This window comes from Microcaecilia unicolor, chromosome 3 (genome assembly GCF_901765095.1).
Source record: "Microcaecilia unicolor chromosome 3, aMicUni1.1, whole genome shotgun sequence".
Lineage (NCBI taxonomy): Eukaryota > Metazoa > Chordata > Amphibia > Gymnophiona > Siphonopidae > Microcaecilia > Microcaecilia unicolor.
This window is the reverse complement of record NC_044033.1, coordinates 166,736,735-166,754,400: the sequence shown is the minus strand read 5'-3', so window position 1 is coordinate 166,754,400 and position 17,666 is coordinate 166,736,735. Positions and strand designations below refer to the sequence as shown.

Sequence of the window (17,666 nt, the reverse complement as noted above, 5' to 3'; positions counted from 1 at the left end):
CACCAAAACACTGAGCACCACCGGCCCCAAGTTTACTGTTACCATGATACTGTAACTGCCGCATTGCCAGTTAACCAGATCTCAACAATCACACTCAACATGGACGTGTTGCACCAATCAGGCTGCATCAGGGATTAAAGTACAAGTGGATGAAAAGCTACAAACTTCTCGTACCCACTTTTAGTGATTGAAAATTTGCCAATCAGAAATCTGTGTATGTATCAAAGGAATCACATTGATCCAATTGATGCAAAGTTTTTGACCCCCGATGCAGTCTGATTGGCGACGTATGGCCACGTTAGGTGTGATTGTTTAGATTTTTTCCAAGTGTTGCAATTATTTCATAAACTGAACTTTAATTTTTCTAGTTTGTTGATCTGCTATGCCCTTGTGCTTTGTTTGGTGCGGATCCTTTTGCCTCTTGTTTGTTCTTCATCATTTCCTCTTCTTCATCCATGGAGGCCTCAGATCTCCACTGGCCATTTTAATGGTGCCTTTTCAGTTTGGAGCATAAGCTCCTCAATAGTCCAGCTGCTCCATTTTTTCAGTAGCTTAGCCCCATCTGAACTTATGTTCTCAGTTTACTCACTCACCTACCCACTGCTACTCCCTGCCTATGAAACCAGTATGGACAGACAGACAACCTCAAATCATTCACACCATAAGACATGCTGTCATGTTCCCTACCTCAACGCAAGCGGCGTCCTTGGGCTGCGCACGGTCCCGTCGACATGCACACTTGACTGGCACTGCCCTGAGCCATGGGTGTGTAGTTCTTCTCTGGGTTTGTTCAGAGAGTGGTGGTTGCAGGCTCCTTAATTGCTTTGCTTCCATGCACGTGTCTGTTCTCTCTCTGCCTCGCTTCCAGGCTCCCTGATTGCTTTGCTTCCACCCACCTGTGTCTGCTCTCCCTCTGCCTGGCTTCCCTTGCTTCTCTCCTATTGGTCTTCTGGTTCTTCCTTCCACTGCTCTTGTCCTATGGCTGTGCTCCTTCTCCCTGCTGGTTCCTACTGATGTCAGACGCCAGCACTTTATCAGCTGAACTCTTCCTAGACTCCATGCTTCGGCTTCTACTTTGGTAGGTGTTATTTGCTCAGTAGTTTGCTTCTTATCTACTTGTCCCTCGTTGCTGACTTTGCCTGTACCTGGATCACTCTCTTGCCTGCTGCCTGCCTACTGACTTTGCCTGTACCTGGATTACCCCCTTGACCTGCTGCCTGCCTACTGACTTTACCTGTGCCTGGATTACTCTCTTGCCTGTTGTTTGCCTGTTGACATTGCCTGTACCTGTATTACTGCCCTGCCTGCTGCCTGCCGCCTGCCTATTGACTTTGCCTGTACACGGATCACTCTCTTGCCTGCTGCCTGCCTGGCCGATACGTTCACCACCCCGCTTCCAGCTCTGTCTCGTAAGTCCTGCAGGCTGCCCGCACCTAGGGGCTCAAGCTCTGGGGAACGGCGGTCAGCACAGGTGAAACCCGGAGTTGTCCGGCCGCCCAGAAGAACCTGGTCCGAGTACCGGGCTCAGCAGCGCTCTACTTGGTACAAGAACTCACAAGTCTGACACATGCCAAGAAATGTTCTCTTTTATGACAAGATAAAAAGTCTTATATAAGCACCGTATGTTGTTTTGCATATCTATGCTGCTATGTTTTGCATGGCACACAATCAGAACTCTTACCTTATCTTTCAATTCCTTGATGAGAAAGGAGACAGGCTGCCCATGTAGGTTGCCACTTGGAGAGGTAAATGGAGTGTTGATATCAGAATGGGCATCAACCCAAATGACGCAAAGATCAGGGTGAACCTTTGCATGGCCACTAATTGTTCCTACCGCCAAGCTGAATCAGTAGAAAAGAGAAGAATTTAAGTCAACAGAGTGAGCATTGCAAAACTTTGATTCTCTGCAGCTAGCCTATTTGTCTGTCCGACCCTAAACTAAATATTTTGTGAGACTCAGGATGTTGTGCAACACCTTTTTCCAAATAAGCTTTCTATTTAAAACATTGAATTTGAAAAACAGGGTAGAGAAGATTGGCTGATAATAATATAGACCCATGTACTGTCATTGGAAGAATGTCTCCATATTTGTGGTTAATAAGTTTAGGATATGATAATAACTTAGAATGCAGTATTTTCTACAAAGAAACTAGAGTAGATGGACATAGTGACAATTATTGTATTATAAACAGTTTGTTGCCTTAAAGCTAGAGACAAACTATTATGAGCTCATTCGCATTTGTTTCATCACAGGAAATCTTTCTTTGTTTTAATTTGGAAGGGAAGGGATTTAAGAATTTACCTTGCACCTTTTGTCAGGAGTAGATGAAGGCAGGTTATATTCAGGTACAATAGGTGTATTCCTATCCCCAGAGGTTTTACAATCTGTGCAATTTTCCCTGTGTCGCATAAACTGGATGTGTATTTTCAAAGACTTATATAGTTATGGCTGATTTAAAATAAAACATGTCATCTTTTCCAATAAATAAACAGCTCCAGCAATGATGTAATGGGCTTCTCCAGGTGGTTCTTGAAGTAAGGTTGCAAATACACGTGTACTTTTCACTTTGAAAATCCCAAAGTTTGCATAGTGCAAAGTACACATATAGGTCTCACCTGCACAGAGAGTTCTAAAATTGCCCCCTTTGACTCTACTAGAATTTTGGGGATTGTTAATGCATGCACATGCTGCACTTTAGTGTTACCATCTTGGAACCAGCACTTGGCGTGATGTACATACAGAACAAAGCAGACAAGGGGAGGGGTGAGAAAGTACATACTAGGGTAAGTGGTATTTTTCAGCTATACTATTCTAGTCATTTATTTGGTTGGTTGATTGCCTGTTTCATGTGTTTTATCAGTGTTCTTAGGTTAAACTTCAAATCAGAAGCTCTGTATATGTCATTTTCTACATTGTAAGAGGAAAGCCTTGTATGTTCATGGCAAACACAGTCAGTCATTTCCTTTATTATTTTCTTTGGTACAATTAAATTATATATTTTCAATATTTGTGTGAAGAATAATTAGAATTTTCCCCTCTCCTCATAACAGTACTGCTTAAAAATGTACATGCAGGATCTTCATTTTCCTTTCAGTCATTCGAATTTGACAGGTATACATATAAAGTATCACATAGTAACATAACATAGTAGATGACAGCACATGCCATGTAAAATGAGTTTATCTCGTTGGATGGACTGTACAGGTCTTTATCTGCCGTCATTTACTATGTTACTATGTTTATTATAAAATAGCAAATAAAACCTGTGATCTCCGCCAAGAACTAAGCAGGTTCTTCCACTTCTCTTGACATCAGCTACAGCATTTGCCAGTTTCTCAGTGGCTTCGCCCACAGTTCTGGGGTTCTTCACATTCTGGAAAGGCTCATCGTGGGAACATCAGCAAATGCAGGTCACCGTAATCCTTAACATCATATTCTGGGGAGGATAAGTACCAGACTGAGGTCATAAGTCACTAAAGCTGAAAAAAGTCCTATGAAATATAGGACCCAAAAGAACTTGTAACCTTTCAGTTATAAACTGTATGGTGAGTATCTACAAATGTGTCTCATGCGTTTTCATCATGGATATCCTGGAAACCTGACTGGCTGTAGAGTCCCCACTCAGGACAGGTTTGGGAGCCCTGATATGACAAGCGCTTGTTACTTTTTATATACCTGGTTAGTCTTCAGGAACTATTGGGACATTGGAGATTATTGTATGTTTCTATTCTTTAGCAAGCTTTCCCCTAAGACCTGTCTTTGCAGGCTTTGACAGAAAATAATTAGGGTTGCCAAATTTGTACTTGCTGTGTCAAGCTGTACTGCGGTACGCCACCTTGGGTGGACTCTCTTCATAAAGATGGTTAATAAATTACCAATAAACAAACAAACAAGCTCCACTGTTTTCCCCTGACAACATGTTGATCCAGTTCTGCTTTTAGTTCCTTTTCTTGCAGCTCTGATTTTGCTATCACATAGATTACAAGTCCTTGCATGCAATGGGGGTCAAGCCAGGATAAGCTCAGCCTGTTCTGAAGATCTGGTGCCAGCTAGCAACTCTAATTGCAATGCTAAGTTTGAAGGGTGGATCCAGGAGCATTAGATTTAATACCCAAGATCCATCAAACAGTGCAAACCTTCAAACATGCTATAAAGCAACAAGTGAATGGAATATCTGCTTCTGTGCAGTGAGGCATGCTTACCATTGCTATTATTTTCAGATTTCAAACCAGGGAGTGGGGAGGAAAGCACAGAAAAATAAGGTGTGGGGGGGGGGGAGGGGTAGAAAAGATACTTGGTGTTAGTTCTTTTGGCTACAATTCTACAAGATTCTTAGTGATGTATATAAACATAGTGTGGTATGTAGCGATATTCAGGTCATGGTGGTTTTAAGTTTGATTTCCTATAGGCAAACTGGCTTGATATGTCAGTTCCAATTTCCAATAACTTAGGAAACATGCCTCCATTTTCTTTCCCAATTCATTCACAAACAGAGCACCCAAACACCCCTTGCTAACACTTTTAGAGCTCCTGTACTAACCTGTGCAGATGCTTGCAGGCCAATAGCTATTTTTGTGAGATTTAGTTCTCAGATGCCAATAAGCTGCTGGCTCACCTAGATCCTGTAACTAAGTTTCATAAGCAATATTTTGCAGCTTATCACAGCCAGGAACCTTGCACATTCCTGCCAGCAGCAACATGCAGTTATGTTTTAAAGGCCTCATTTTACATGGTGATCACAGAACTGAAAGCACCCTCATGGACCAAATGGCAAGCCCCCTTGACGGTCTCCTGGAGGCCTCTAAGTTCTTATGGTCAGCAACGTCCTGCCCCCTCACACCCTAAATTGGAGCATAAATTTTAGAAGAATCTGTCACTAAATCCCAATAAATAAAATAAATATTGAAACATAGCTGAGGGCCACTCAAGGGATCTGAGGGAGATAAGAATGATCTCCACTCATGCCTGTCCTAGTAGCTGCTACTGCCAAAATGTTTTCACCTGATCCCTAGCTGTAAATCCTTGGTACTATCACCTAGGGGCCAGTATGCAAATAGCTTCCTTATTTGGCAGCTGACCCCCTACCAGCAGTATCATAAGACTACTGCTGGGGGTTATGTGGCACCATTTTGACAGTAGCAAGTGTTCTGACAGGAATGGATGGGGTTTGTTTCTGCCTGCAACATCCCCTGAATCCTTCAAGTGACTCAGTGTCTCAAGGGATTGGGGGGGGGGGGGAGGAAAGGCAAGACTGAACCTCAGCTTTTGTGTGTCTTAGGGGGTGAGGCTTTTGTGGTGAGGTGGAGAGCTCTTGTAACATTTATGTCCTAAAGGAGCTGTCCAGTGCCACTAGACTATCAATGCTTAAGGTTCCACTTTCATTTTTTAATATACTTTATTTATTATCCTTTCAAAATTTTAACAAGAATAAACTTGTGAAAGAAATACAGCTAATTCAAAATACAGGAAATTTACTTTCACTCTCAGCTTAAATTTTTAAATCAAGACAAGTAGGTGTTTCTTGTTATCATGCTAGTGCATTAGGATTAGTACATGCTAACTGGATAGTACAGGGTTAATGCAGGAGCATGTAGCGCTTCTTAATAGGAGGCGGGAAAGCGCTATTGAGTTAATATTTTGCAGGTATTGTGCACTAATGGAAGCATTAGCGCACAACCTGCAAAAAGAAAAAAGAAAGCCCTACAAAAATGCTGCTTTAAATCTGGACTTAGCCCATAGGAGAGGACCATGCTAGAATTTGCTAAGCCCAGATTTTACTGCTCCTTGGTAAGAGGGCCCCTTTATTTGTTAATGGTGAACTTGGCACACAGAAATTCCGAAAATGAATTTTGTCATAGCAATGTACACATTCCTGAACTAAACAAGGAAGCACTGAGGCGTATTTTCGAAGCACGCAGTCTTACAAAGTTACAATAGTAACCTATGAAACTTTGTAAGTCTAAGAGGTTTGAAAATGAGCCCCAGGTATTATAAAAATGTTCAAATCTCTCTTTGGTTCTCTCATGGTACAAGAGGACATATTCACTTTTCTGTACACTGGAAACAGTAATGACGAAGAGCTAAACAATTTGAATTTCAGACCTTTAAAAATAAAAGCAACATATACTACTGTGGGGCTCTGTTTACAAAGGTGCGCTAGCGTTTTTAGTGCATGCACGAAATTAGTGCGTGCTGTGTAGGCACCCATAGTAATATTGTGGGCGCATGCTAATGGTCAGCGTCAACTAAAAGCACTAACTTTACTAGCGCGGCTTAGTAAATGGGGCCCTTGGTATGGTATTGGAAAGCTTATCTGTACAGGAGTTTCATCTCTACTCTTTGATTACCTTTTTGAATGTAACATAAAATATCCCATCTTGTGGACTTGGTGTTTCTAAGTTTCCTTTCTTAGTCTGAATTTCATTCCAATTATTGAGTGGAGAGGTGTGGTAGCCGTGTTAGTCCACTTTTAAAGGTAATCAATAGAAATAAAACAAAATAAAACATGGAAAAGAAAATAAGATGATACCTTTTTTATTGGACATAACTTAACACATTTCTTGATTAGCTTTCAAAGGTTGCCCTTCTTCGTCAGATGGGAAATAAGCAAATGTTGGTAGATGACAGTATATATAAGTGAAACATCAAAGCATTCCAGTGACAGTCAAATAGGATGAGGGTAGGTTAGGTGAGAGACCCACCCTCATCCTGTTAGACTGTCGCTGAAATGCTTTGATGTTTCACTTATATATACTGTCATCTACCAACATTTGCTTATTTCCGATCTGAGGAAGAAGGGCAACCTTCGAAAGCTAATCAAGAAATGTATTAAGTTATGTCCAATAAAAAAGGTATCATCTTATTTTCTTTTCCATGTTTTATTTTGTTTTATTTCTATTGATTCCAATTATTAGAATCATAAGCATAAATGCAAAATAGTGTGGACACTGAGTGACTTATGGTTCAAAGTATTGCTATCTAAAGAAATAAAATTGTACCTACACCAGGGTTTCTCAAACCAGTCCTCAGTGAACCCCAAGCCAGTCTGTTTTTTCCAAGACACCCACAACGAACATGCATGAGTTATATATGCATACAATGGAGGCAGTGCATGCAAACTATATCCCGTGCACATTCATTGTGGATATCTTGAAAACCAGACTGACTTTGGGTTCCCCGAGGACTGGGTTGAGAAACCCAGATCATACTATAGTGAAGCTTGAGTGATGTCATTTATGTTGTTATTCCACAAACACACACACATGATATTATGCATTGCTATTATGCATCCTGAATATCACTTTAATTTGAAATTTACCTAGACTTTTTAATTTCTCAATCAGTCCAGCCTTTCTTAGGCTTTCCGGGCCATGTTCCACACCGCCTCGTGGCTAGTAATTAAAAAAAAAACATAACACAAGATGAAATCAGACATATTTCACCTCTAATGCACTAAAAACATATTTGAGTTAAGAGCAGGGGTTCTCAACTTTTCAATCCTCAGAAAACAACACGTCCGGTTTTCACGATAACCAAAATGAATATGCATAAATAAATTTGTATGCACTGCTTTCATTATATGCAAGTTTATCTCATACATAGTCATCGTACTATCCTGAAAACCTGACTGACTGGGTGTGTCTTGAGGATCAGGTTGATTTAGAGCAGAAGTTTGAGTGCAAATTCTGGAAATTGTACGACTTGAAAAATCATCAGAAAAGTCATGACTGTATGTGCATATCTACAATAAGTTGACCTGCTTTGATAAACTACATGATAGGGTTGGAAGCATCTCGTCAGACCTGGGTAGTTTGGTTTGTGCACGTACTACAGTAAACAACTTACATAAGTACATAAGTATTGCCATACTGGGACAAACTGAAGGTCCATCAAGTCCAGCATCTTGTTTCCAATAGTGGCCAATGCAGGTCACAAGTACCTGGCAAGACCCCAAAATAATACAATACATTTTATGCTGCTTATTCTAGAAATAAGCAATACAAAAAATAGTAGAGTTTAAAGCAAGAGTGTCTAATATCTTCCAAATGGGTTTTTTGAAAAGGTTTATCAGAGAAAGTCTCATATGGTCACCGGGGCGATTTTTGTACCACCAATACGGTGCACCCCTATTTCGTGACAATTTTAATCATTGACTCACCCCCAACCTGCCTCTTTTTTGATTATTTACTTGATATTTAATTTTTTAGTTTATTTTTCTCATTTCTTCATTAATTGAGTCATTTAGTATTTGCAACATTCGTCAAGTCCCATATGTACAATTAATTGTCAGACGATATTCACCCTGCAATGCCTAAGCTTAATGTTTCATCTTAACGGAGGTATCTTTCACAACACTTATCTGTATGTCCAGGTGTCACTACAACCCCGACAGGTGCCTGTTTCGCTCTGTATGGCTTTCTCAAGGGATAATTGAACACCGGGCAGTCTTTCAACCTCCTCGTCAGCTGTGTGCTGATGAGGAGGTTGAAAGTTATGCCCAATAAAAAAGGTATTATCTTATTTTCTTTTCCATGTTTTATTTTGTTTTATTTCTATTGATTACCTTGAAAATAAGCTTGATAGTCTCCTTTTTTAAAGTTAAACGCTAATGTATTTTATTTCCTATGTATACTTACTTCAAAGCTAATATCAAATCCGATCATATTATGATCACTGTTATCAAGTGGCCCCAGCACCATTACCTCCCGCACCAGATCATGTGCTCCACTAAGGACTAGGTCTAGAATTTTTCCTTCTCTCGTCGGTTTCTGTACCAGCTGCTCCATAAAGCTGTCCTTGATTTCATCAAGAAATTTTACCTCCCTAGCGTGCCCGATGTTACATTTACCTAGTCAATATTATTGTGTTGCCCAGTGTTTGCGTCCCAAATTTCCTTTAACATTTCTGCATCTGTCTGTTCATCCTGGTCAGACAGACGGTAGTACACTCCTATCATTATCCTTTTCCCCTTTACACATGGAATTTCAATCCATAGTGATTCCAAGAAGTGTTTTGTTTCCTACAGAATTTTCAATCTATTTGATTCAAGGCTCTCGTTAATGCTACCCCTCCACCAATTCGATCCACCCTATCACTACGATATAATTTGTACCCGGGATGACAATGTCCCACCCGTTATCCTCCTTCCACCAGGTCTCAGAGATGCCTATTATATATAATTTTTCATTTAGTGCAATATATTCTAACTCTCCCAACTTAGGCTCCTGGCATTCGCATGTAGACATTTCAAACTATGTTTGTTGTTCCTATTTACATCATGCTCAGTACTTGACAGTATTAATTTGCAATCTTTTGTCTGTTTTTTTATTTTTATTTAAGGACACCTGATCGACTATGGTCCCTTTTGCAACCTCACTATCAGGGTACCCTATCTTCCCTTTTCTCTTATTGTTTTTGCTAGCCATACCTCGAGTGGTCCACTGGAGAAATTTGTCCATATGCTTTGAAACCAAATACAAATAGGGTGACGGATATAAAATATTGTATAATCAAAGAAATTAATCAGGGATCCTCGGAGCAGGCAGAGAACCTGTCTTCATCCGCTCATCGCACCATATTCTTTGTCTTATTTTCTATCCCTTTCCTAATAATTCCTAGCCTAGATCTTTTCTTGGGTACTGACTCCTATGGTGGACCTTAGCATCAAATAACTATGATTTGGATTATTCTTCCAATGTGCATTATTTTGCACTTGCCGCATTAAATCTCATCTGTCATTTGGATGCCCAGTTTTCCAACTTCCTAAAGTCTTCCTGCAATTTTTCACAATCTGCATGTGTTTTAACTTTGAAAAGTATTGTTTTGTCTGAATATGTAATCACCTCACTCTTCGTTCCCATTTCCAGATCATTAATAAATATGTTAAATAGCACTGGCCCCAGAATGGATCCCTGTGACACTCCGTATTCACCCTCCTTCAATGAGAGACTTGGCCATTTAACCCCACCCTCTATTTTCTATCCATCAAGCAATTCCTAATCCACAAAAGAACATTACCTCAATTGCATGAGTATTTAATTTTCTCAGGAGTCTGTCATAAGGGACTTTATCAAATGCTTTCTGAAAATCTAACTATACTACATCAACCGGTTCACCTTTATCCACATGTTTAGTCACACATTCAAAGAAAAAAAAGCACATTGAGACAAGACTTCCCTTGGCTGAATCCATGTTGACTCTGTCCCATTAAACCATGTTTGTCTATGTGTTCAGGTGATTTTATTCTTATAATAGTTCTACTACTTTGCCCGCACTGACATCAGACCTTACTGGTCTGTAATTTCCCAGATCAGCCCTTGATCCTTTTAAAAATAGGCATTACATTGGCACCCCTCCAATCTTCAGGTACTCTGGATGATTCTAAATGATAGGTTACAGATCACTTACAGCAGATCTTCAATTTCATATTTGAGTTCTTTCAGTACCCTGGGGTGTATACCATCCAATCCAGGTGATTTACTACTCTTTAGTTTGTCAGTTTGGCTCAGTTACGTCTTCCAGTTTCACTTCGATTTCAGTTCCTGCATTATCACCCTTGGAAACCATCTCTGGTACAGGTAGATCTCTTACATCTTCGTCAATAAGACTGAGGCAAAGAATTCAGTCGCTCCCCTGAATGCCCCTTTTTACTTCTTGATGAACTAACATCACTATGATTTTTTTTGCCTCTGAGGCAAGTTTCTCTTCATATTCTCTTTTGGCCTTCTTTATCAATACTGTGCATCTAACTTGCCAGTGCTTATGTTGCCTCTTGTTTTCTTCATTTGGATCTTTTTTCCATATTCTGAAAGATGTTCTTTTGGCTCGAATAGCCTCTTTCTCTTCTTCCTTCAACTATGCTGGCTGTTCATTTGCTTTCTTTCTACCTTTATTAATATGTGGATGCATCTGGTCTGGGCTTCCAAACTGGATTTTTAAACAACGTCCATGCCTGATTTTATGTCCTAACCTTTGCAGCTGAGCCTTTCAGCTTTTTAAAAACCATTTCCCTCATTTTATCATAGTTACCCCTTCAAAATCTAAATGCTGCTACAGTAGATTTCCTTAGTGATTGCACTCCAGTTATAAAATCTGATCATGTCACGATCACTGTTTCCCAGTGAAGCCAACATCATTACCTCTTGAAATAAGTCCTGCATTCCACTAAGGATTACATCAAAAATAGTTTCCTAGACTCCCATTATCTACCAAACAGACTGTTTTATAACAGTTACTGCTTACTAAAAGGAGGCTAAAAATAGTGGGAATGAATCAGATCCTTAATTCACATGTAAAGATTAAAAAAAGAGAGAAATAGTTTTGTAAGTCTCTTAGGGCCCTGTTTACTAAGCAGCAATAAGGGTGCTATAGCATTTTTAGCACGCACTAAACGCTAAAGACACCCATAGGAACATATAGGTGTCTCTAGCATTTAGCGCGTGCTAATTTTAGGCGTGCGCTAAAATGCTAGTACATCTTAGTAAACATGGCCCTTGAACTGGTATCATTCTTTAGCATGGGCTGTAAAACACAGTGTTGATGATACTACTCCTGAAATGAAATAATAACAGTAATAAAATGATAAAAATCCCATAAATGACAGAAAGCTAAACAAAACAAAAACATTTGGACTATGTTCTCCTGATATCATAAGTCAGTAAAAATCATCAGACTAGGTACAAACTTTCATCATAAGTCCTTTGGGGATAGAGAAATACCTCACACCTTGAGCTACTACTGAAATGACATGAGTTAATTCAAAATAAGATAAAAATGGAAAATAAATAAATATTGGTAGAAACAGTCCTTTAATTGTTTATGCATTGGCCATATTGTGCCAAATATGTTGGATTAAATAGGTCTACATTCTAAAAATGGACAGCAAAGTGTCTAGAATTAGAGTAGAGAGAAGGCACATTCCTGTCTAATTTCTTTAGTTTGAACCAAGGAAACTGAAGGTTTATTTTACAAAGTCATGCTAGTGATTCTTGTGCGGTAAATGAGAGGAAACCCACTCAATTCCTATGGGCTTCCACTCATTTGCCACGCAGGAATCACTAGCGCAGCTTTGTAAAAGAAGCCCTGAAAGAGTATTATTCATCAATGATGTCAGTCGAGAGTTCCCAGACTGTCTACATATCATTAACGCAAAAGATTTTCCAAAACAAAATCAAGCTAGTCTAAGGGGCTCTTCTGCTAAACAGCATTAAATACTTAGGGGTAAAAGAAATTCTATAAATGGCACACAAGTTTAGGCACCAGTGAAAATGCATACTAAGCGCTATTCTACTACGGGTGCTCTCGGCTGAGTGCCCTTGTACTTAGAGCGGATTCCCATGCCCAACTTTGGGCGTGAAGATTTACGCCTGCTGAAACCTGGTGTAAATACTGGCGCACAAGTTGGGTGTGCAACCCAGGAATTCTATAACATTGCGCCTACAATTTGAGAACGCCCCTGACCTGACCGTGCCCCTCCCATGGCCATACCTCCTTTTGGATTGCACGCAAGATTTAAGTTGGACCAGACCATTGTATTAGCAAATGCATTAACAGCCTCAACATTTCATAGAGTCTCTGATCAAAAAGAACTGGGACAGTATTTCATATAAATTAATATGCAATGCGGAAGATGTTCGCGTTTTTTTTGCATATCCTCTCCTGAAGAAGTAACGAAACAGTGAGAATTCTATTACTGTTGAGAGAGAGAGAGAGAGGTTGGAAGAGACTGAGTGAGACTTTTTTATGCAAGAACATTCTGTCAAAGAATTTTCGGAGGCGCCTCTTGGATGTGGATTTTTTTCTTCCCGGGTTTGAAGCTAAGTACTCCCTTTGTCATTGGTTCTTTATATTTAGTCTCTTTTTTGAATATTTTTTGAATATTTTGTTCTTCCGATACATTATTATATTCATTAGGCTTAATTGTTATTATCTGTGCCTATAGTCAGTTGAGTATTTATGTACTATTACCCCACTCCGTTTTTTACTACAGACTGTTTTGGTTATTTCATTCTGTAGGTTTTTCGGAGGTGGTGGTTGACCCATGATAGAAGCCTCATTAGGTGTGTCCACTGAGTTGGTACCCTTGGCTATTAAGGCCCTTTGTTAAAATCTTTTAATGTATATTCCTTGAGCATAGCACAGATAATTCTCATAGCCAATTAGAGCAAGTTCTTTTTTTACTTTCTTATTGTTTGCTCTAAGTAGATTTGTTAATTTTTTTCATATATAAATTAATGTATCATGTCTTGATACCAGAGTTGAATCCTCTCCCATTCCCTTCCTTTTAAATATTGTTCTCCACACTTTCTCTCCTCTCTCCCCTCGCCCCATTTCTCCTTGTAGGGCAGGCTACTTTCACCTGTGCTCTTCTCCTCATTGCTAACTTGGCTACAGGCTGCCTTGCACACTGTGCCTCATCTCTTTCTTGCCCATGTTCAAGCGCCAGGTTTCTATTTGTCCAGAGTGTGAGACATGGGGGGAGGGGCATTTTCGGTATGACATACAAGTCAGACTTTGGAACGTTTTCTGCTAAATTTCCCAAATCCGAAAAGAAAACATGACCATTTTTGAAACTGCAAAAAAAAAAAATCTTTCTTTTTGAAAATACCGTTTGTAATGAGTTTTTGTGCTCTGTGCATTTATCTTTTCAAGCTATTTTTGAAAAAAAAAATGTAGAAAATCAAGTCATTGGGATGTAGGAGGGGCCAGCACTTTTAGTAGACTGGTCCCCCAGACATCCCAGGAGAGCAATGGGGCACTCTAAGGGGCACTGCTGTGGACTTCATATAAATGCTCCCAGGCACAGATCTCACTGTTGTTCCCTTATCTTGTTTGCTCAGCCCTCCAAAACCATCCAAACCCTCTACACCCAACTGTACACACTACAATAGTCCTATGCAGGGGCATTTTCGAAGAGAAGGGGCGCCCATCTTCTGACACAAATCGGGAGATGAGCGTGCTTCTCTCAGGGTCGCCCAAATCGGCATAATCGAAAACTGATTCTGGGCATCCTCAACTGCAGTCAGTCGCGGGGGCTACCAAAGTTCACAGGGGCGTGTCAGAGGCATAGTGAAAGCGGAATTGGGGCATGCTTAAGAGATGGGCGTCCTCGGCCGATAATGGAGAAAAGAAGGACGTCCCTGATGAGCATTTGGTCGACTTTACTTGGTCCATTTTTTTTCATGACCAAGCCTCAAAAAGGTGCTCAATCAGACCAGATGACCACTGGAGGGAATCGGGGATGACCTCCCCTTACTCCCCCAGTGGCCACCAACCCCCTCCCTCCCTAAAAAAAAAAATTCAAAATTTTTTGCCAGCCTCAAGTGTCATACCCAGCTCCATGACAGCAGTATGCAGGTCCCTGGAGCAGTTTTAGTGGGTACAGTGCACTTCACTCAGGCGGACCCAGGCCCATCCCCCCCCCTACCTGTACACGTGCTGGTAAATGTGAGCCCTTCAAAACCCACTGTAGCCAAATGTAAATGCCCCCTTCACTCTTTAGGGCTATGGTAGTGGTGTACAGTTGTGGGGAGTGGGTTTGGGGGGGCTCAGCACCAAAGGTAAGGGAGCTATGCACCGGACAGCAATTTGTGAAGTCCACTGCAGTGCCCTCTAGGGTACCCAGTTGGTGTCCTGGCATGTCAGGAGGACCAGTGCACTATGATTGCTGGCTCCTCCACAACCAAATGCCTTGGATTTGGTCGTTTTTGAGATGGGCGTCCTGGTTTCCATTATGGCCGAAAACCGGGACGACCATTTCTAAGGTCAACCATCTCACATTTAGGTCGACCATCTCTAAGGTCGACCTAAATGTTGAGATTTGGGCGTCACCCAACCGTATTATCGAAATGAAAGATGGACGCCCCATCTTGTTTCGATAATACAGGTTTCCCCGCCCCTTCACCGGACGTCCTTAGAGATGGTCATCCCCGTTCGATTATGCCCCTCCACAGACACCTATATGTGGGTACAATGGGTTTATGGTGAGTTTTGGAGGGCTCACAGTTTCCACCACAAGTATAACAGGTAGGAGGAAATATGGGCCTGAGTCTAGCAGTCTACAGTGCACTGCACCCACCATTAGACGACTCCAGAGACCTGCATGCTGCTCTAAAGGACCTGGCTATAACATCTGAGGCTGCCATTGAGACTGGTAAGTACTATTTTTATTCACATTTTGGGGGGGTGGGAAGGGGTCAGTGACCACTGGGGTCATAAGGGGGTCATTCCTAATACCCTCTAGTGGTCATCTGGTCATTTAGGGCACCTTTTGTGTCTTATTCAATCTAAAACAGGTTTAGATCAAACATGAAGTTTTAGCCCTAGATGCTTTCGTTTTGTTCCATATAGCTATTAAAAGTCCAAGTGTTATGAATGCCCTAAGCCTGCCCTCATCCCACCCCTGAAAAGCCCCCAACATGCCCCCTTGTGATTTGGATGCACTGCACATTTATTGCATAGATAGTTTGCAAAATAGGTTTTGAAAATACTGATTTGGATGTTTTGAGAAGAAAAACGTGCATTTGCTGCTTTATGACACATATTCAACATTTTTCTCTTTTGAAAATGAGCCTCATAATCTCTTATTGACTTTTAAGGACTATTACATAATTTTACATTTTGTGAAAGGATATTCCTGTTGGAAAGAGAGTGAGAATTATATTGAAGGGAGGAAAGGCAATATTAAGGGGAGAAGGGGAGACATGAGAGAATACAGGAAAGGAAATAAAGACATAGAGTATTTTTTTTTTTTACATTTGTACCCTGCGCTTTCCCACTCATGGCAGGCTCGATGTGGCTTACATGGGGCAATGGAGGGTTAAGTGACTTGCCCAGAGTCACAAGGAGCTGCCTGTGCCTGAAGTGGGAATTGAACTCAGTTAACAGTACTTTTGGGGTGGGGGGGGGGGGGGGAAGAGAGAGAGCCTGGGTTGGCTGCAGAGGTGACACAAATGCTAAGGCCATCGCAAGTGTTTAGTGGATGTATGCTATTATCCATATTTAATAGTGGCGGTAAGAAACACACTTTCTACTAACCCTTATGTGGTCTCCTAAGAGATCTATTGCTTTCAGATTTACTCACTTGAGGTTCTTCCTGCTTCAGTTAGTCTCACTGGTCAGTTTCAGTGCTTTAATGTCATTTAAAATGACATTTATAGCCCACTTACATAGGTCAGGATTAAAGGTGGGTAACCAAACACAAGATTTATAAGGACTCGAGTTTACATAAGTTAATATTAATGCCTATCTAATACATGCGAGCAGTCTAACTACCTGTGAATAATAGACAGCATTTAAATCATAAAATACCATAATTATGGGGCTCATTTTCAAAGCACTTAGACTTACAAAGTTCCATAGGTTACTGTAGAGCTTTGTAGTCTAAGCATATTTTCAAAGCACTTTGGGAGGCTAAGTTCCATAGGTTTCTATGGAACTTTGGGAGGCTAAGTGCTTTGAAAATAAGCCTCTAAGTGGTTTGAAAATACGCCTGCACATCTTCTACTCCCTGTTCAAAAACAATCTCTTTCCTAATAAAATGGATCCTAAATAATCGGAGAGAGCTGTATTTATTTTTTGCCTGTTTGCTTTTGTAATCCGACTAGATTAGATGTAAGCTCCAAGGGGCAGGGACTGTCAATTATGTGTGTCTGCAAAGTGCTCAGTACATATGGTAATACTATACAAACAACAATGTTACTTTTGCTGTGACCTGCTATTTTCATCTCAAATGGAAAGTAAACCCAGATTTTATAATAAAGATGTTTCTTTCATGAAACTTAGATTCCAGTCCACTTTACCCCACTAATCTTTTATCTGCCTTCATTTAACATGTTCCAGTGTCCTGTTATCTTTACAGAGAACTAAAAAAAAATTCCCCTAAATGAGATTAGTTTTTTGTTTTTACAACATTAAGTTTAGAATTATTATTGGTAACTAAGGAAATATTTGAAAATAGGGATATATTTTACCTGGCCCTTGGAGAAAGGTGCTCCAACAATTCCAATTTTCTTGCAGCTCATCTTGCCACCGGTTAGACCACAATGTGTGCTGGCTTTTTCCTGCTTTAAGAGACTTCTTCTCCAATAATTTGGGATGGCAGTCACCTGTCTCTATTTATCAGAAAAATGATGCTGCTGAATGAGGTCAGAAGGAGAGGAATCTCCACCCACTGGAATAATTGAGCAACCCTGCCCTCAGAATTGCGGTGCTTCCTTTCAGCCCTGCAAGAGTGTATCAGCTGCCAACACAGAATTGCCAAATGTTGAAACAGGAAAGGGGTTATATAATGGCACGTATAGATTAGTCAAATAGTGAAAAGAAAGTGACTAAACACGGTGCCAGTCTCAGTTTTAGTAACTATGTAGGTATCTGTGATACAAACTACTGAACTTTTGTATGTTTTCCAACCTCTGGGAATGTTGTAAAAATATACAAAAAGGGATCGATGTCTGCCTGCCCAACTGCTTGTTTGTCTGAAGGTGCACTAACTCTGATAAAGAGAATGGAATTCAGCAATTTTGACATGCAGGAAGAAAGTGTGGATATTTCAGATGAATTCAAAACCCAGAAACAACAGGTCATTATTTTCAGGGAAGAGTTTTCAACCGCCCGCATTTCTTTCTGTGGGAATAAGATGTTAATAACTGTTGAAAACTGACCACTG

General features: G+C 40.5%; 1 protein-coding gene across 1 annotated transcript in view; it reads right to left on the bottom strand.

Moving 5' to 3' along the window:
• Positions 1-17,099, bottom strand: part of ARG1 (arginase 1) — a 49,442-nt gene extending 32,343 nt beyond the window's left edge. The window contains 5 exon segments of the mRNA XM_030196546.1: positions 1,682-1,841; positions 3,265-3,390; positions 3,392-3,437; positions 7,320-7,392; positions 16,972-17,099. Of these exon segments, the coding sequence (XP_030052406.1) occupies positions 1,682-1,841; positions 3,265-3,390; positions 3,392-3,437; positions 7,320-7,392; positions 16,972-17,022 (456 nt within the window). The 5' untranslated portion in view covers positions 17,023-17,099.
• Between the last annotated feature and the right edge of the window lie 567 nt (positions 17,100-17,666).